Source organism: Carassius gibelio, chromosome B16 (assembly GCF_023724105.1).
Source record: "Carassius gibelio isolate Cgi1373 ecotype wild population from Czech Republic chromosome B16, carGib1.2-hapl.c, whole genome shotgun sequence".
Classification (NCBI taxonomy): Eukaryota; Metazoa; Chordata; class Actinopteri; order Cypriniformes; family Cyprinidae; genus Carassius; species Carassius gibelio.
Genome location: NC_068411.1, coordinates 13182231 through 13204236, shown reverse-complemented (window position 1 = coordinate 13204236; position 22006 = coordinate 13182231). Strand labels below are relative to the sequence as shown.

Below are 22006 nucleotides of genomic sequence, written 5' to 3'. Positions count from 1 at the left end.
GCTGAGCCCTTGACCCAGAGTCCCCATCCTTTCTCAGATCTGTCTTAAACCGCACTGCTGAGACAATATTAATTTGCTCACAATAAATAAATGTGAATAGCCTTCTTTATTGCACAAATATTGAATATGCAGTGTGGACTCAACTATATTTATACTGTTTTCCACATTTTAAAATGATAGTAAAGTTCTCAAAACTATAAAACAACCAATGTAAGCATAAGAATTACATAAGCATAGGAATTCCATTATATATATATATATATATATATATATATATATATATATATATATATATATATATATGCAATATCCTGGGATGCATCTTAAACTGTAAGTCAATAAATATTTGGACACAGTAAGATTTATGTTTTATAAATTATATATATATAAAAAATAGGTCAATTTTAGATTAACTTTGTTCGTTAACCACTTTGAATTTAAATATTGAATAAATAAACTCTGATAACTATAATGAGCCAAGTAAAATGGCATGGCTGTATAAAAAGACAATGCAGAAGAGCTATGCTGTGTACGTAGTCGAAGCAAGACCCTTTTGTTTTAGGCAGAGAAAGACACCGATGATGGTGACCACACGTTCACCACCACAATGAAGCATAAACCTGACAGGAAGTATAAAGTTCAGAGGTCAGCGGGTCTCGAACAGGAAAGAGTGTCCTCTGGCCTCCTTTTACCCTCCCTGTGCTGGCCGTCTACTAATTCAATTTGTGGGAACCTCAAGCCCTGCTGAAGGCAAATTCCATCTGGTGTTAGCGGGGTCTTATGGGGCTTACAGAGCCCAATCCATAGGGATTATCCTGCTCTACGTTGGCCGGTCCCCTAAACAATGACACCATTAGCTGTAAAACTAAACATAACCCTAACTGACAAAACCTTCCTTCTTTTATTTGTACTTTATATATATTGAAATATCCATCACATTAGTCAGCCGCAGTCTCAGCTGCTTTGACAGACCATTAACCTGTCATTCATGAATAGACATTGGCTTAAAATAATTTTCAAGTAGAAAGAAAAGTTTTGCAAGTCGGTTTCTAGATGCTAGAACATACCTTGAAGCTAAATAGGTGTACTGCATAATTTAAAAGAGTCAAACAATAATAAATTAATTCATGAAACACCAAACCTACAAGTAACATTAACAACAAACATTGTACTTAATACATATAAATATATCACATTAAGGAAAGCCTTGATACTCTAAATCATAGATCTTAGATATTCAACCATATAAACACATTTGGATTTTATTTTTCACTAACTAACCCACCAAATCATCAACGTTGTAAATACTTTTTCAACCAGCAGATAGCGGGATCGCACCATCAGAGAAGGGACACACAACAGGAAACTTAATTGCATGATCTTAAAAATTTCCAAATCTTTCCAGGATGCCACATTCATACTCATTCAAGTTGGTCAGAGAAGCTGATGCGATCCAATCAGCCACACAGATGCTTTGTAAAAGATTTATTTGAACTAGTCGTTATATAAAGATTTTTTGCGAGGCACATAGAGGTCTTTCTAAGAAAAGGGCAATGAACTTGTGTTCTTTTCGTAAAGGACAGTTCTGTCCTTCCACACGAGTGTTTGACTGTGGATTACCTTAGTTAAACTAAATGAGTGAAATCTCAAGTTCTGGGTTTAAGAGGTTATTTCTTCTTCTTTTGGTCAAGAAAAACAAAACAAAAGTGAATAGCCAGTACATATAGACAGACAGAACTAAAAAAGTGACAGTCAAGACATTTACAAAGTAATGAGAGATTTCTATTCCAAGCAAAATGCAGTTTATTTGAACTATATGTTCAAAGAATGCTGACCAAAAATCTTTTCAAGATTAATAACAATTAGAAATGTATTTTGAGCAAAAAATACAGAATATTAGAATGATTTCTGAGTAATGACCACTGAAAATTCAACATTGGAATCATGGGAACAAGCAACATTTTAAAACGATTTATATTTTAGTCTTAAAAAAAATCTCACTGACCCCTTTTTTCATAAGAATTCATAATTTTCCAAGTCTTGGTCTTTCAGGTTTGGTCATCTATCAAAATACCTCAACTGCTTGTTTAACAATAGCGCTTTATGAATACAGCAACTTTGTAGAAAGCCAATCATTCTTTGATTTACAGTTTGGTCTAAGTCTGTGTCTCCCGTGAAACAGCGGTTCATAAGTGCTACATATGTCTGATTGTCTTCAATAGCTTCCCTCAAAGAATAAATGATCAGAAAATGATAAATTACTATACAAATGCCAGTCTATGGCGACCCACACAGTTTCCCGATTACTCACATCACCCATCGGTAATGCTATACTAAGAAAAAAATCCTTGATGATTTCAATTATTCAAAAATTAAAGGCAATAAAAAATAAAAAAAAGTTGAAAAATCTTCAGCACAACTGAAAATACTGCTGACAGGAAGTCACAGCGTTGAGTAAATCTCCCAAATTAATCATACACAATACAATATTTGGCCTTTGACTTAATTTTACAGAGTAAACAAGCTAACATGAGAAGAGCTGCAGATTAGATAGCTATATTGTACAACTTTATCAATGTTGCTGCATATTTGAGAAAAAAAACAGCTTGTTTGGCTTTTTACAGTTAGTGCACACTGTATATATTGCTTTGGGACATGCTTTTGACAGGCCAATAGATTTGCAACATCTCATGAGAGACATTTAATGAGAGATTTATCAAAGTACTGTGACAGCACTGTTCATATAAGAGGGAAGCCACTGATGAATGATTTCTAGTTTCTAACTGATACAAACAGACTGGTTCTCCATTCATCTTAGACGTCATACTGAGCCACAGGACACTTGTGCCTTACTTTGTCCATTTTCAGCCTTTCCTTCACCCCAGTTTCTGCTTCCTCCTCCTCATCCTGTACTCCGCTGGTGCTCTTTTCTGGCTCAGGCATCATTGGTTTGTATGACCACAGCCACTGATCATTCCAGCCCAGAGCATCCCAACCTCAGATGGGTATGAATGAAGTTCCACCAAGTGTTTTTTCTGCTCTATTTCTTTAGGATTGTCAGCTGATCAGTCACAACTAAATGGAAAGCTTCCATTGATGTTAAAGGTTCTCCATGGAACCACCGGTGGCAATGAAGAATCTTTATGTTTAAGAGTGAAGGTTGGTGAGCCTCACATTTGGTTGGTTCTTATCTGGCCTGTGTAATCTTGTTGATCCAGACTTGATCTGACACCCACTCCTCTGTATTGTCCTGAGTGCCTGTTCCTCTCCACATCAGCGTCCAGGCCACTGAGCAGCACCTCAAGGTCCTGAGCAGTGAACTCGCTCATACCTGTGTCACCTGCAGTGATATAAGGTGAAGAGTGCTGCGGGGCGCAGCTGAAGGACAACGTGCTCAGATGGTTCCTGTAATTGTGCTTCAGATCCAGAAGGGGCGACTCCAGGTAAAAGCATCCAGGCTGCTGGAGCTCTGGCTGGAAGAGAGGAGGAACCTGCTGAGCGGCGCTGACCAGAACTTCAGTGAGGCTCCCACAAATCGGAGTATTTTTGAGTGTTTTACACTCCAGCAGATGGAGCGGTGGAAGGTATGAGCACTGAGACTGTTGGTTTATCATCTGAGCTTGGTGTTTTTGGGTTGTTATGTGTGAAGCTTCGCATTGTGTGATTCCTGTTGGTTGAGACGTTATGTGTTGGTGTAGCTCTGGCATGGTCTGCGGTTCACTCTGAGGTTGTATTGGTGTGAAATGTTGTGTCCTTTGTTCAAGAGGTTCTGTTCTAGAAGTCATCTGCTGTTCCTGAGGTTCTAATGTGGGAGGATCGCATGAATCCTGTAAGATTAATGCAGATGCTCGCTGTGGAGGTGTGAAGGTCTGCATAGGCTTCCCGACGAGTTCCTTCAGACTGTCACCATCAGACATTATACAGTCTGTCTCCGTCCTGAGAGAGTGTTGTACATAAGAGAAGATGCCATCTGTGAGGTCTGCCACATCATTCTGACCACCGAAGTCAATCCTGAGGAACAGTTCATCCTGAAGGAACTTCAGATCTTCTGGTCCGATCCCTAAACTCCCCATGAAGTTCAGTATCTCACAGCTGTCGTCTCCTCCAGAGTTAACGACTCGCTCTTGTTTGAAAAGAGAGCTTTCAGAGAGTGAAAGGGCACTTTCTTGACAGTTACTGGAGAAGATCCCACCAAGATCCTCATTCTCTAAACCCTGTACTGATACAGAGTGCTCATCTGCGGGACACACATAAATCGACTTGTCCTGCTTCAGCATGGAGCCCAGCAGGGAGTCGGGGTCTACAGTTCCAGTGGATCTGGCTTGGTTACTGTCATCCAGAGCAGTGGTATCAGAAGGTATGGTGTTACTCTGAGATCTGGCCAGGTTCATGTCATAGAGAACTGCTTCTCCTGTAGTGAAGCTGAAAGGAAGCATCATAGCACGCTTTCTCAGGTTCTCCTCACCCTCCTCGTTCCTACAGAAGACAAAACGACTCAATATAAAGCACAAGACCTAAGAAAAATGTATTTGTTTGCCTCTTCTGACTATAGATTCAATTCATCATTCAAACAGATATAAGTATACAGACCAATCACAATTAATATACAAATATTATGATCTCTGAAAATTGCAAAGTGAGGGGAGTAAAAAGTGAAATGGATATGAATGTGAATTTGGTCTAAAAAGGGGGGGGGGGGGGGGTTGTTTAAGCAGGCTATGATTGGAGAAGTCCAGTATAAGAATTAAGTCCCGCCCCCACCCCCCCCCCCCTCTTTTTCCCCTTTTTTCCATGATCTATTATCCTCAAATGTATGTCGGAAGAAAAGATCTGTCACTACTTCAGTCTCACTGCAAATGTAAAAATTACAAATATTATATGCATGGATTAATCAGATTAATCAATAATATACATTTAGCAAATAATTAGGGGGAGTTTTTATTTAATACGGACTTTAAGTTAATACAATTTTAATACAACACCCTAATTATTATATTATATAAAAAAGTACCTGTAATTACATTTTTACTATGAATATTGTCTTATAATAAGACAACAAAGAAAACATTCACAGGTTGTTCAACATGAAAGACAAAAGAAAGACACAAATAAAGGCATACGTGATGACTCTCTGTGAGGCGATGATGCAATCTGGTTGCCCATTTTTGTAGACAAGTCTGGCGTTGGATTGAACCCAAACCCAGATGTTCTGTTTCGTCAACAGTCTGAACACAGTCAACCCACTATCACCCGTCCTCATCACTGCAGGGGAGAGAAATTATTCAGCTCATTTGAAAAATCAGCAACTGTGAAAATTAGAGTTGCGTGGACTTTAATGAAGCGACAAATGTGTTGAGAGAATACAAAAACAATCTTAGGTCATTTGTGTTTTGAATATCTTAAAAGTTTTGGAACAACATGATTTTTCATTTTACATTTAAATTTAAAATGTATGCATTTAGCAGACGCTTTAAAAGCTACTTACATTGCATTCAAGCTAACAATTTTCTCCTAACATGTGTTCCCTGGTATTCGAACACCCAACCTTGCGCTTGCTAAAGCAATGCTCTACCACTTGAGCTACAGGAACACTAATCACCAGGAACACTAATCACCAACTAAACACCAAACAGAGGGCGGGCTGAGAGCAGTGACGTAGACACTAAGCTAAGCATAAGCGTCAAATTTAAGATTGCAGTTTAACTTAGGGAAATCGAAAACAACTGCGGATATGGAGACATGGGATGCTGTTCGCTCTGTTGTGGAAAATATTCACTGCATTTGCCTACTGAAGCCCGAACAAGAAGAGTGTTTGTTTCAATTTTGAATGGAGGTGATGTTGTGGCCCTACTCCCGACAAGTTTTGGGAAAAGTTTAATTTATCATGCAGTGAGAAACTGGGGAGCCCAAAATCCAAGGCGATAATTGTGATTGTGTCCCCCTTGGTTACTCTCACGGAGGATCAGGTTAAAGAGGCAGCAAAACTAACTCGATGTTTTGTTTTTTTCGCAGCATACCTGTGCTTACTGTAGAAGTTCGAGGCGGCTGAGCCGGTGCATAGCACACGTCATAACCAAACGTTATGTGATTGGCTCACGGGTACACTGATGATTTTAAACTTCAGATAAGTGACCCCTCAAGAGAAAGTAAACGCTTGTCAATTATGCCTTTACAGATTCTGTCTACAAAGCAAAGCAAAGTAGCAGAGTTTGGTATTACCAGGCTAGAATGGTCCCTTTAGAAGCAATACAATTATTTCCACAACAGTTAGACCTCTACTCTCTAAAACAAGCGATGTTGAAACCCCATGATGGGTGCGAGTGAGGTGAGTGTATTTTCTTCATCCACATTGATTTTAGGGAGTCTTACTCCGTATGTGGTTGTCGGCGCAGTGGAGCATGTCAGCTGCGTGGATGAATTGATAGCCTGAGCCGCGGTAACACAGCTCTTCCTCCGTGTAGCCCAGAACAATCTTCCCTCTGTGGAGAAACAAAAAACACATGACTTTGAATGTGAGAGATACTGATGGTGAACAAACAATCAATAATTCCAGGAGTTTGATCACACGTATTTATAGGAGCGTAAACGTCTTACTTTGCATCACACGCGGTGGGCGTGAAATCCAGCTTATGCTTGGTTTTGAAAAAGCAGCTCTTGGTGCAGATCTCCAGTATGGAAGGCGGCTGCAGAGGGCAGGCCAGGGCAAACAGAGCCAACTGAGGAGGGACAGCTTTTCCATCTGCTGTCCTCTCATTCTGCCCATTCAAGAACTTCAAACGCCCCTGAAAGTTTATGGCCTAAAAGAATACAAGCCATATATTTAACACATTTGAACCTATGTAAATACATTCCACAGCATTTAGCTTATTTTACCCATGAATTTACACAGAAAATGTAATTCCATCTGGGCCTTCTCGTGATATAACGCAAGGCCCTGCTATCTTTTGATCACTTTCTGTTTAAGCAAGACAGTGACCTCACTTTGAACCCAATATATAAATTTATGATTTAAGAATAGTTGTTTGAGCTCAGTATAATAAAAGACTACATTTTTAACATGTTTATTATTAAAATGATTAAAGGGGTCCTATTATGCTTTTTCACTTTTTGAATTTAAGTCAGTGTGTAGTGTGTATGTTTCTCTACAAAGATCTACAAAGTTACTGTACAAATCATCATTCATTCATAATGTACAAATTAAGCTCATAATGTGATTTAAATTTAAAACGTGAGCAATAACCTCCAAATACATCTAGCCAAACCCTCGCTCGCTCCATCCTCGTCTGCACGCACGCATGCACTGTCGCGATCTAATGTACTGTAAATGCCGTTTTTTTTTTTTTAAACAAATAGGCCTAGTACCAGGACGCAAAAATTCTAAATATGACATTTTCCGGAACTGGATCCAGCAGGATCAAATTAAGTACTGGTCATAATGCTCAAATAAAAAGGTTTGATGTGAGCAACAGTGTGTTTTGATCAGTTTTGATGCAGCAGTGCGGATGGAAGTGGTTCTCTGACTGTGCAGCACAGCCACACGCCCAATGTTCGGGATAATTTTATTTTAAATTCCATAATGTCAGTTAAATACATTGCAACTGTGTTCTAAAACACAACAACAAGCATCACGAAACCATTGCGTCCAGCGGTCTCAGTGCTGGAAAAAAGTTAACACAGTAAAATGATCTTAAAACGTACAGCGCACTCTTTTCATTTTATCAAATAATCATAATCAAATCTATTCATTTTATAATCCTGCTACTAGCATTTTATTCAAACTAAACCCCCCTTTAATTCGGGTGAGAAAGCATTTTTATTTTTATTTTTTGGTGGGTTTTGCATACCATGTCACAGACTACGTGCTGCTCCAATAGATGCATTTTGCACGATTAAAGTTAACTATAATCGATTAATTGATCGTTAATTTAAAAGATGGATTGATCATGGAAATTATCAAAAATTGGCATCCCTAAATCAAATAATTAATCATGTTTAATTGCATCAATTATGTATATATAAAGACACACACATACAGTATATATTTTGAAAATATATTTATATTCATATAAATTATATATATAAATATATTTAATATATGAATGTGTTCCTGTAGCTCAATTGGTAGAGCAATTGGTTAGATTCCCCGGGACACATGATAGGTAAAAATTATTAGCCTGAATGCATTGTAAGTTGCTTTGGATAAAAACGTGTGCTAAATGCATACATTTATTTATAAATTTAAATTGTAAATTTAAATGTAACTTAAAAAAAATATATGTTATAAATATACACAGTACTGTACACACACATATATTATGTAAACAAAAACTTTTATTTTGGATGTGATTAATCACGATTAATCATTTGACAGCGGTAGTATAGAGAAATTCAACTGTATAACAGTTTCACTCCAATTCATGTTATAATGTTAGAACGAGGATCGTTCACCCAAAATGAAAACTGTCATCATTTACTCACCCTTAAGTTATTACAAACCACTGACTTTCATAGTATGGAAAAAAGTACTATGGAAGTCAATGGCTACTGTCAACTGTTGACTTACCAATGTTCTTCAAAATATCTTATTTGCGTTGTTTGAAAAGTCGGATTTGAGATAGGAAGTCTACATGTAGAAATGATCCAGCAGAGGCAGTTAACTGAGAAACCTCTCAACAAGCTGAGTCATAACTAAAAGCTGTGTGGAAGTCATGAACTTATCCAAACAAGGACTGATATTATCTTAACAGATGCATCATTACAGTCTTACTATCACAGAGAACCTTAATATTAGTTCAAACCAAGCCAACAAAAGTATCTTTTGTTGTGTGTGTAATTACTTTGGATGTAGAAGCACAAGATAATTTCAGTAATTTCAGCCCTCATTCTAGATTATTTCATTATCATTAGTACTCTTCAAAAAAGTGATGCACAATACAAGCTTGTTTGCAGCAAAAATACATAATTACTGGGTTTTTGAGGTGCACACTGTTTTAAAATCCCTCATTATTCATAATTTCTCACACACTTTCTGCAATGAATTCAGCTCAATGAAAAGACGTGTTTGTAGACAGTTTCAGCTTTCAGTCTGTCATGGTATGCTACTGTATATAATTTTGATTTCTTAAACTTTATTCACAGGAGAGCTCTGACTAGACTTTGACTTCCTTCAAGCTTCGGCTGGTACTGTAAATAATGTCAGCCTTGCATGTGTTATCTATTCTTTCCTTTTCCTATTTGTTTACAGGCATCCTACATTAAATCTTCTGTTTTTCCATTGTAAAATCTCCCATCACACTGTCAGAGCATTCAGCACTTAAAATCTACCAGCAATAATGCTACTGTAATAAATATAGATTTTTGATGTAAAAGTTTGCGTTAAATGTTTTTTCCAGTCAAGCAAGCACTGGTGATGAATTCAGGTAATATACATAAATATGGTTACTTCAAAAAATTCTGTAAAAAATTAAAAGCAACCTTCTTCATCAGTAAAATCTCTTAAAATAATATGTTCTAAATTTTAAAGTCTATATTTTAATGTATTTATTCACTTTAATGTATTAATGATCATTTTCAACTTACAAGAAAGCCGGAGGAGTTGTTCAAAAGACATCTTAAACGGCAAACAAAATTTCGCTCCAGAAAGGTGGAGTTCTCTGGTGGCAACTGCTCTGGACTGTGGTATGTCTGAGGCAGCGGTGCATCCTGAGAAGCTTGACGAAAACAAAACAGAACTTGAATACAGAGAAAAGCATACTGTAGTTAAATACAAAACTGTTTAAAATTAAACAACATAAAAATAAAAAAAAAACAGCACTGGTGGCAGGATTTTGGCCCCTGCTGTGTAAGCATTTATATAACTCATTGGTGGTAGTGTTCTTGCTGATGGCTGGATTATTACTAAGAGTGTGCGCTATCTGGAACAGCTGTCCTATGTGTATAGTTCCGACAATAACAGGCCTTTCAAACTGCCAAATGTTAGATCTCTAATGAAAACTGATCCAACCTGGTTGAGAATAAAAAGCCCAGATTGAAACCAGAGCAAAGTGGCACAGCCTTTGAACACGAGCGTAAGAGGCTGTTACACACACAGATCTGAATCTTCAGAGCACATATATTCTGAAATCTAGTGGGGTATTGGTTAAAAACATGGCTCATGATGAAAAAAATAATAATAATAAAGTCTTTAAAAAAAAAAAAATTGTCTCTCTTATCAAATTGTCAAACTGAACAATGACGATATTTCAAATCCATCATGACAAGTTAAATAAAAAAAATATATATTTCCTGAAAATTCTAGACTAGGATGTTTTGTCTCTCACAATGGAACTTTGTCAAACTTTGTTTGCAGACACATGCAATCCATCTTCTTTGACTCTTTGTGTTGATAGAATGGGGACAGAATCTTTCAGGCACGATGCCCGGGTCTGCTCATGGTCTGTCTGGAGAGATGTTTAGTTATTTTCTACCTTGCATTAGCTGTCCGGTGTCTGGGGTGCAGCTGGGTTTGAGCGCCCAGTGAAGCTGCCTCTGAAACTCAGCCCGGTCTTCAGTGTGAACGAGCTCATAAACACTCTGATGGATGAGATCCGACTGCAAAACAATCACATCGACTTCACTCGAAGTAGATTCACAGATGCTCATTACAGTTAGAAAATGACTCAAACTGAATTAAGAAATCTGAATCTCAATGCAGAAAAAAAGACCTGGTTTTTTTCAACCAGTTTTTATCTAAATGTGCTCAAAGCCTGCACTGAAGGCATCAAGGGCTATTTGACCAAGAAGGAGAGTGATGGGGTGCTGCGCCAGATGACCTGGCCTCCACAGTCACCGGACCTGAACCCAATCGAGATGGTTTAGGGGTGAGCTGGACCGCAGACAGAAGGCAAAAGGGCCAACAAGTGCTAAGCATCTCTCGGGGAACTCCTTCAAGACTGTTGGAAGACCATTTCAGGTGACTACCTCTTGAAGCTCATCAAGAGAAGCCAAGAGTGTGCAAAGCAGTAATCAAAGCAAAAGGTGGCTACTTTGAAGAACCTACAATATGACATTTTCAGTTGTTTCACACTTTTTTTGTTATGTATATAATTCCACATATAATTCCACAGTAGTTAATTCATAGTTTTGATGACTTCAGTGTGAATCTACAATTTTAGTCATACAAATAAAGAAAACTCTTTGAATGAGAAGGTGAAAACAAACTTTTGGTCTATTTATATATATATATTCATTCCAACATAAGAAAACATTTCTGGAATCTGCATCTGAAGTGGCATTTAGATGCATTTACACACTTAACTTGCAGTTACAGATGCATAAATAGGTCAAATATTTTTAACATAAAACATTGAATACTGGTATTTGAAATAATTAAAAACATGAAAAAAATCGTCAAAATGTGAAATAAAAAAAAACAAGTAGGTGAAAGCAAGTGACTGTTAATGAGTAAGACATGAGATTCAGTCGATTCAATCAAACGGCTGAATCATTCAGGAACAAAGCATTTGACTGTTAGTGAGTGAATCATTTAATCAACAGATTTGTTAAAGGAACAATCCGACATTTTGGGACTTTAGCTTATTCACAGTATCCCCCAGAGTTAGAGAAGTCCATACATACCTTTTTCATTTCTGTGCGTTCTGTAAGTGTTATTTGACGCACCCACCACTAGCCTAGCTTAGCACAAAGACTGGATGTAAATGGATAATTGTAGCATAGTAATTTATTTGGACAACGTCAATGGCAATTTTCTCAGTATTTTGATTTTGCACCCTCAGAATACAGATTTTCAAATAGTTGTCTCTTGGCTAAATATTGTCTGATCCTAATAAATTTAGCTTTTAGATGTATAAATCTCTATTTTGAAAAATTGACACCTTAAGACTGGTTTTGTGCTCCAGGGTCACATTTTATCTTGATGTAATTGATCTGCTAATCTGCTGCTGCTGCAGCAGAGCAAGTACCATGCTTTGCTACTTCTAAAATATCCATGTCGCTGTGAGGAATACTGCTGCTGCAAATGTAACATATGAAATTACCCCCTAAAATATCCATGTCGCTGTGAGGAATACTGCTGCTGCAAATGTAACATATGAAATTACCCCCATATAGCATACATGAATCACTCCATAGCAGATCTATACAGGTGGAGCTGGGGAAGGTGGAGGGTTTCTGAAATGCACTGCAACTACATCATGTTTCACACTAGAATCATGTTTGTTGGAAGACGATGGAATTTCACACATAATAAATTCTAAAGCTGCAACAAGGAATCTAAAAGACTGGTTAAGATCTCTTTTCACTGGTTTTTCACTAAAACAACTGAATCATCAAGTAAAATGTGTTAAATCAAGTGCATAATGTTTAATGTAATGAACACTAAATGCTTCTGAAAGAGTACATTCACTAAACGGAGAAGAAATTAACATATGAACATAACATAGATTGTTTGTTCTTTCTCGAATATAAGGTGCCAATCATTTAATAAATGCATAAACCATTTGGGCTGCAGATCCTTTTACCCGCACAATATATGCAATACCAGTACAAACCTGATGGAACCCCAAGTAGTCCTCAATGGTGGAGGAAGCGTAGAAAATTGTGCCATTGGAGGTGACCACAAACACAAAGCCATTTATAGCCTATAAAATAAATAGAATAGAAATATAATTCTAAATCCATTTTGTTTTGTTTTTGACTCTTCTGTGTTGTTTGATTCAAACATTAAGGTTTCACGGGACACATGAGCTCACCTGTAGCAACAATTCTCCCTCTGGCAGCTCCTGAATGTGTGGTTTAGTGTTATTTGCTAGCTGGTTGGAAGTCTTTGAGTTCAGGGTCACTGCAACAGCAAACAAGCATTAAAGTGGCTCCGCACAATAGCTAGAACAGATAATAATCATTCTTTATCAAAGACATGATGAGGAAGTTATGGATAGCAATTCATAATAATATCATATGAAGCTTGATGAGGCATAATCAAACAAGAGAACAACATCCTGTATTAAAAAGAATTTCCTGCATCAATAATGATTGTGAGAGGGAAATCTGAAATAATGTACAACAACAGCAACTTGAAATGTGGAGCTTTTGGTATCTGAACTACCAAAAACTGAAAGCAAATTATAAAGCCCTCTGGTTAACAATACACTTGCGCTTGGCACACATCATATGATATGTTTGCACATGGAGTGGTTATGACATGCAAGGGCAATGAGAAGGCAATATCTGTAAAAACACAGACATTGGGTCAATAACAAATAAGAGTGCCCATAATAATTAATCAATAATTAATCAAGTTAAGCACAGGTGCCAAGTACTTAGAAACAATCATTTTGTATTCATGTTGTTGTATTTCATGATCATTCTGAAAAAGGCTTTTTTTTTTTTTTTTTTTTTACTTATTTTCAGGAAAATCTTTAACTCTATATGTCATCAAGTTCAAAAAAGGATATATATTATTTTCTTTACAACTGAAATACAAGCTAGTGTAAGTTTTCATTAGTATTTTGAAGATATAAAACATCTTTATTTTATAGTAAAATAAATTATTGAGAAATAAATTATTCATTTAAAATGTGTTTTTTGTTTCTTGATTATGATTGTATGACAGTTATATTACCCTGACATCAAAGATGAGCTGTATTCAATCTATTTATTTATTAAATCAAATAAATATATTTTTGAATAGATTAAAAAATAAAATGCATTTTAAAAAATGGGACCTGGTTATGTGACAAACTAATTCATTAATAAAATATATCAATTGTGAACTTAGATTCTTCAAGGATATGAACTGTACATTAACTCTTAACGATGGCAAGAACACACAAAGGTACTCTGATTCTGGCAAGGAAAACTCATTTATATTGAGAACAGTGAATCTATCCACTGCCAAGATTTACTAGATGACAGTAATGGATTAAAAGGCAACTAATAGTCATTGTGTCAACAACCCCCTGGATTTGGAAGTGTGTGCCAGTAAACCATTAAGATCATATCTCAAATGGTGTTCCTGCACTCTTCTCATGCAATGTCTGTCAATGTCTGGCCCTAAAGATTCCCACACTCTGGTTCACATCAAACCTTGGCAGGGTCTTTCATGCTACACACACAGCACCTCAGGTCAAAGTCTGCTGCTGGAGTCAGTAACTATCAAATATTTTGTTTCGTAACTTTTCACCAAAGTCAAGAGGTCAACGAGTCGGTTTCAATTAGTCACGCAAACCCAGACCCTCCCCTGCTCTGGCCCCCAGACAGTAGAAGTAATTACACACAAAACGCACAAACAACGGCCAGCACTCCTGCTTAGCCTGTTTCTCATGGAATTCCTTTGATACTGGCCACCTCACCACACTTCTGCATTAGTCAGGATAGAGGGAAGAACCTCAGTAGGTGTGAAACTCAGTTCATTCAACCACTATTCGTGGCCTTTTATATACATTTCATATTGCTCAATTCCAGTTCTGGGCATTTTTTCACTTGACAGTTTATTGCTTAACAAAACTTTGACAGTTGCCTTTATAAATCTCAATAAGGATGTACAACTGCACCCTTTAGAGCATAACTTTGTTTGAAATACATGCATGCACGACATAAACTGTGATATTTAACTCTATCCAAGTCTATTTTTGGACTGTTATTAAACAACGCAATGATTAACATTTCAAAGATATGTTTAAAGGACTGATCGGGGTAGCAGTTCAGATTTCTACTTGCCCTATACCAACATTTTCCCTTTATCTAGCTACATAATTTTATATTGGGTTATATATATATATACACACGCACACACACATACACACATATATATATATATATATTTTTTTTTCACAACATGGATATTGCCAATAGTTTTTCCACCCTAACGCAGAGATCACCTCTTTGTGGAAATGCATGGGAGATTCTGCAAGATCGCTACTAAAACAGTGCTGGAAGACACCACGCTCAACTCTCTGTTCTGGATCAGGGACAACTGTTATCGCCCCATGGACCTCCCAGACACCACAGGACTGAGCTGGAGGGAAGGGATCCTCCAGTGTCTGGAGAGTGTCCAGCACTGATCCAGAACATGCCTGTCAGCCGCAGCATTCTCAACTCCGCCAACCACTCCGAAGTCTAGCTTACCAGCTCTTCCTCAGTCAAGCCCACCGACCACGCCTTTCACCCCTAATCTAAAGGGCAATCTAAGGAGGAGGAGGCTGTTGGTTTAGTACCTGGGTCCTCTCCAGTGTCGGCTCCAATCCCAGATCTCTAAGGTGTCAACTCCAGTACCAGAGCTCGCTACAGTGTCGGCTCCAACCACTGAATCCAGCCCACGGAGGGCTCCTGTCCCAGAGTTTAGCCAATGGAGGGCTCCTATCCCCGAGTTTAGCCCAGTGAGGGCTCATTTTCCCAAGTTTAGCCCAGAGTGGGACCCTGTCCCCAAGTTTATTTAGCCCAGAGAGAGCACAAGTTCCCAAGTTAGGCCTACGGAGGGCCTCTAAAGATGACATTTCCCCAAGGATTTTTTGTGGGGATAGTAGGGGTACATCTGTGGAGGCCGGGCCGAGTGCCGTGGCCAGGCTCCCCAAGCTCCCTGTTCCTCCATGGCCTCCTGAACTGTCTGCTTTACCATGGATTCCTGAACTGCCTGATCCGCCATGGCTCCCAAGCTCCCTGTGCTGCCATGGCCTCCTAGTCTGCCTGATCCGCCATGGGTCCCGGATGGTACCACCCTGGAGGTTGTCCATCCCTGTAAGCCTGTCCTGAGAGGCCTAAATATTTTAATTTTATTTTTTAAAGGGATATTTCACCCAAAAATCTAAATGATGTCATTAATAACTCACCCTCATGTCGTTCCAAACCCGTAAGACCTCCGTTTATCTTCGGAACACAGTTTAAGATATTTTAGATTTAGTCCGAGAACTCTCAGTCCCTTCATTGAAACTGTGTGTACAGTATACTGTCCATGTCCAGAAAGGTAAGGGGTTTGGAACGACATGAGGGCGAGTTATTAATGACATAATTTTTTATTTTTGGGTGAACTATGTGGTTTTTTTTTTAAGCGTGTCATGAAGTGTCCTGAAAAGGTCATGTTTCCAAAAAGAAAAAAAGTACTGTATTTATAAAATAAATTCAGACTGAGCATATGGAATTCTTTTAAAAACATTAAAACATCTTACTGATCAAACTTTTTTAATTAATATATTCATTTAATATTTACTTAAAATATTAGTATTGTTTATGCAATACTACTCCTGGGTTTTTGAATTGCATTAATAGCTGGAATTATTTTCTAAATTAAAATTTGTTTTAAAATGAAAACTTCAGAATTAATATACACAATGTTATAACATTATGAAAACACGAATTATCTGTTAATTCGCTTAACTATCACAGCGCTGGAAAGCTGAGCTGATATTTACATGGGTCCTTACTTGTTCCACATATTTTTTTCGATCCACCATTTCGGTCGCTCGGCTTGGCTAATGTCCGTCCACTGCACTAAATGCTCTATCCTCCACATCATGAGTAGATACACCCCTTACTGCTGATGCACTACAAGTTTGTTTTGCTACTCGGCCCGGATTAGTTTTCTAAAGCGTTTTTGAAAAATCACTTACCCCAACTTTAATGTCGATCATGGATTAAATCGATCCACAAAGGCAAACAGCAAATATTTGTGCCGTTTAATGCATTTGAGACATTGTGTCTTCCTCAGTGGAATAACTGACACGTCACAGGTATATTTTCCATTTGTAAATTTTAGAAAGTCATGCAAATGCAAATATATCCATTTTGCTGTCAGGAGTGGGCGAGGGAGAGGCAGTTTTACCATTATGTGACATGACATCTGACGCACAGTGGACAGTGGCGTGTGTCTGCTGGGGCGAGCGTTACGTGAGTGAACGAGCGCTGCTGCGCACTAAACAGATGGAACGCAATGACAGTTATCCTGCTCCGGATCAGGTTAGTTTCCCAGTACAAGTTGCTGGGAAATAAGAGTGACTGAACTTGAGCTGTAGTAATTTTGCTTTATGAAACCAAATCAAGTGAAAATAAATCAGACTAACTGAAATAAGCCTGGCTTATTTGGTAAACTTGTTTTATGAAACAGACCCCTGGTTTGAGAAACATTGTTTTGCTGCTCAACCATGACATACTTTTTTATCATTTGTTATCGTGTGGAAATTGAGAGGGGTTGTTTGGGGAAAGTCACTTATTCGAATGTTTCGTGGGTTGTGTGTGTTTGGTGAGTTTGTTTGAAAGTTAATGAGTTGTTTTCTTTTGTAAAGTATTTTGTTTAACATGCAAACTTATGCTACCATGTGGAGTGAAGAACTTTTGAGTTTGGTGCAGTATTGCAACTGCCCAAGGACTTTTTTCAAAGACTCCTGGCTTACCCCAACAAGGACATATATTTAATTTAGTCATTTCATCAATCTATCCTTCAAAATATAAGACTTTATAACATTGGCTGTTCCTATAACAATGGTTTCTTCTCTCCGTATCTTTGCTGGACAGTTCCAACTTTTATAACCACACTTTATTTTGGACATTTACCATATCTATTGGACTTTTTTTTATGTGACAGGATTTTGTGTGTTTTGTATTTGTGTAGAGATTCAATATATGCTGGCAAAAGATTTCTGCTGCTATTTGTTTCTTGTGTATTTTGACCAGACTCTTTAACACTATCCAATAGGTAATCGCAATACTGATGCCCCCTCATCTCATTATAACAATACCAGTTTAAATAACTGGAACGGTTATAACTGTAACTCTTTAGCACTTTATAATCTCTAAAGTACCAAGAGTGCCTTGAATTTTGTGATTCATTCATACACACTTTAAATCTTTTGGCCAGCTGCAGGAGGAAAAAAAAACATCCATTTCAACAGAACAAAGAACCATCCAGCCGACTTTTTCTATTATTATAACATTACAAAGCAATTTCTTTTGCATATTCCTTGTGTTATACAAATATGGGTCATCGTGAGATAAAACTGCTGAGGGATTGGGATGTCCTGTGAGAAGCACTCAGTCTAATCGCAAACAAAAGGAGGAACTGCTTGCATGCACTGCTCCGTCCTACTTCCATATCTTAACATTGAGGGCAAAAGCATGTTGCCTAAAGCCAGTTAAACTTCTTATGATAATGATTTCAACAACATATTCCAGTATTACTGAACAAGCCTCGGGGTGATTATCAAGTGAAATTTGTCAAAATTGAATTTTTTGCTCTTTGAAATAAATTGCTATTGTTGCACTTCTCACCAGACGTCCACCGAAAAGTTATGCATATGTTTACAAAATTATATTTTACTTTCCACAGGATCTCACGCACCCCAGTGGCATCCTGTTATTTGAAAAGAATCACTTTTATTACCACTGAGAGGGAAATATACCGTAAACAGCCTCGAGATGTGGCAGACACTCATATAAGGAAACAAACATGCACATATTGAGGTTCTTTAGAATTAGGGGCTGGTTTTCTAACTACTTAGTTAAAATGATTTATTCATTTTAATCAGTCACAGGGGAGAAACAACGGCAACTTCTGTTAATCATGCATTACCATTGAAGTGACTTTTGGCCCGCAGGTAGCTCACACTTAGCCTCAGTATGGTGAGCTTGTCCAGCTTGGATATAACTTCCTGCGGGAAAGGAAGCTGGCTGGCCAACCCGTCCAACTCTCCATTCAGCCGGTCTCGATGTCGTTTGGAAGGATTTGATTTGACACATTCCGGAGGAGACTGCTGCCCACTAAAAAAGGAGAATATATTAAGATTTTCTGCCATTTTCATGTGACAGGACAGCCAACCTGTCAGTTTAAGAATTTTAGAAAGTTTTCCATTTCCCAGGAGTGTGTTTACATTACATTAAAAAGAGATTTTTTTATTATTATTATCATTCACATAGTGAGTACTAAGTACTGTCAAACAATCAGATAAAAACCACACCTACAACTGATAGCAAAGTAAGTATTGAGTCTTAGTTAGTTTAGTTTTATTTGACATAACACAGTCAAGTTTTCAGACTATTTGCGGGCAACCTCTAACCTTCGACAACCACCTTCATGCAGAGTTTAGCTCCAATCCTGATCAAACTCACCTGTCTTTACCTTTTTAGTGATCCTGAAGACCTAAATTAACTTATTCAGGTGTATTTGATAAGCGGCGGATTTAAAATTAGCAGGAAAGTGGATCTCAATGGTCAGAGTTCCCCAACTCTAATTCAGACTGTATTTATGGCCCAAATTGAATAAAAAATACATTTAAACACCTGTCAACAACCAACTTTGAAAAGATTTTGTAGTTAATACTTCATTCACAACCCTGTTGCCCATTGTGGTTTTTATTTATTTATTCGTAATTCTCACAAACAGGTTTGGTAAAAAAAATAAAAAATAAAATATGAATATAAAATAATGTTAAACACCTATATCTTTATACAAGCTGTAATGTGTAATTTTGCACGTCTTAACCACATGAAAAATACTATAGTAATTTATAGTAAATACTATAGTGTTTTTAAACCATACTATAGTGAAGGACTTTGTTGTGGTAATTCTAAAGCTGATGTGGTATTATAACAACTACAGTAATATAAACAAATTACTTTACCCAGTACTGTATTAAGTTTATATTTTATATTATACTACAATACACTACAGTTTACTGTATTAAAACTTAATTATACTATAGTATTTATTCCAGTGTATCAGTCCACTATAGTGAACACTAGTATGATGTAGCATTCATTAAAGGTATTGTAAATACTATAATATATACAATATAATACATTTCACTATAGTATGGTTCAAAATCACTACAGTATTTACTATAAGTTACTATAGTATTTTTTCATGTTGGACTAATTTGAGCGGAATTAAATTGTTATTTTTATTATTCAATTCCAATCCGAATTAGGACATCATTACATTGCAGCCAAAGATACATTTGGTATGTTTAGACATGTTTAGTTAGTTTGTCACGTGGCAGATGCAAATAACTTGACAGAAGTCGAAACACGCTCACGCACAAACACGACGTCTAAGCTAAGCTTTCCTAAAGAGCCTGACTGGATATCGAAGAAAGTGCAGATATACCATCCTTTCACTTATAGAGTACAATATAACTATTAATAAAAATGCACTACGCAACGAAGGTCATTCGTCTGCTTTATATTGTTAGGTCTCTAGATAACCAGGCTAACGTTAACTGACAGTACTGTAAACTGAATACATAAGTCAAACTAAGCATCTAAGGATGGCCTTAGTAAAACAATGATTTAATACCTTTTCTGGACAGGTTTCCTCCGTTTGCGACTTGCATAAATATTGCTGGTGCTCATAACTCCCACAGAAACAGATTCGTGGTTAGTCAGTGGTTTCACTCTGTGCTAGCAGGCTAACGTTAATCTACCTTGGGTTAGAGGTTAACTTTTTGCTCAAATATAGGCTACTGCGCTTACAAACTAACCATTACCCGGCAGTGCTATTTAAATCTGAAGCATTCACCTGCGTTAGTCCACAGTTAAAGCCCAGTGGTTGACATGAGAGAGGTAAAAACACCTCCCTGTAATGACTAAGCTAAACTGACAAGCTATCTGTCAAACTAACGTTAGCTAAGTTTCGTCTAACTTTCTAAAGCTCAGCTGCCACTCAACCAAAAGCACATTTTGCTCTCCGGAATGTTCTTGTAGTTAGCTGTCATATACACTAATACTAACATCCTAGCACTAGTCCTGGCTAACTTAGTTTTACAGCGTTGCTCCAACTCAGTCAATAAACGACAGAGCAATGTTATGACAGAGAGCCCCTCCCTCCCTCACCCACCCACTAACCACCTGCCAACCACCTATTCCCTTTCTGTCCTGAGGCAGTGACCTACTTTATCTAAACTGCCCAAAACATATAAACCAAACTAAAATAGACCCAAGTTGCATGTAAGTAGTTTTATTACTTTTAAATATGATGCTTCATGGGGTTATTCAGTAATGCCCTGTTAGATGTGGGTTTAAGATACTGTATTTACCAATTAACTATCTATCTACCTGTATGTATATGTATATATAATGTATACATTATTCTGCACATTCTGAACTTACAAAGTTAGCCTATATTTAAATGTAAATACACACACTGTTCTTTAGAGAGGCATCTTTCTTCCCCATCTTACGTGCACCACGTGACACGTTTAATTGACGAGACTGACTCCAGTACTTGAGTTCATTCGCTTTCTGGGTTCAGCCTCGTTGTTTACACTTTTTTAACCGCAGATGTTGCAGAAATTATTAGCCTACCTTACAACAACAGAACTGCGGTGGATTAGACTGTTATTCTCTAGAGAGAAAGCAGTGACATTTTTTACAAAAATTAATGTTATTTAATAATTCGCCTATTTAAATTGTTTAAACGTGTTTATATAAATGTATATAAATACTTACACATATAAATAATTTGTATAAATACATGTTTATATATATCGCGGGTAGATTAACCCATACCAGGTATTTACTTATTTATTTAGCGCTGAATGCAGTGCATTAGACACAGGAGAACAACTATCCTACTGTGAAGTATTTTCAAAGTGAAGTATTTTACTCCTTTAGCGTCATCTGGTGCACCACAATGAAATTGACTCTTTGTGCTTCGATTATTTAACGCTCACATATAAATAAATATTTATATAAATATAAAACTAAAGTCAAGTTTCTTTAAGTTTTTTTTTTTTTAAGTTTAAACAGAATCTACCTATATTTTTTTTTTAAATCTAATACACCTTTCTATCACAGTCTTCAGTTTACTATAGCAGCTATCAGCTGATGAGCTGTTCCTTTTAAGGAACAATATGAGGAACCGGTTTCATTGTTTTCTGTACAGAGTTATGAAAATATTTATATGTATTTCCTGTAACACAGTGAAGACACAATGAGGAAAAAGGCTAAAATAATATATTCCAAGTGTACTGAAATTTGAGAGTATACATTTTACATTTCGTTACATAGGATATAACAGAATTGA

General features: G+C 37.2%; 1 protein-coding gene across 1 annotated transcript; it reads right to left on the bottom strand.

Moving 5' to 3' along the window:
• Positions 1-1246: 1246 nt before the first annotated feature.
• ahr1a (aryl hydrocarbon receptor 1a) lies at positions 1247-20784 on the bottom strand. The gene is made up of 10 exons (XM_052578709.1): positions 20279-20784; positions 18557-18744; positions 12750-12838; positions 12549-12638; positions 10467-10590; positions 9580-9710; positions 6595-6797; positions 6370-6479; positions 5121-5262; positions 1247-4476 (listed from the first exon to the last, which is right to left on the bottom strand). The coding sequence occupies exons 1-10, from the start codon at positions 20332-20334 to the stop codon at positions 3171-3173; spliced, it is 2439 nt and encodes an 812-aa protein (XP_052434669.1). The 5' UTR covers positions 20335-20784; the 3' UTR covers positions 1247-3170.
• Between the last annotated feature and the right edge of the window lie 1222 nt (positions 20785-22006).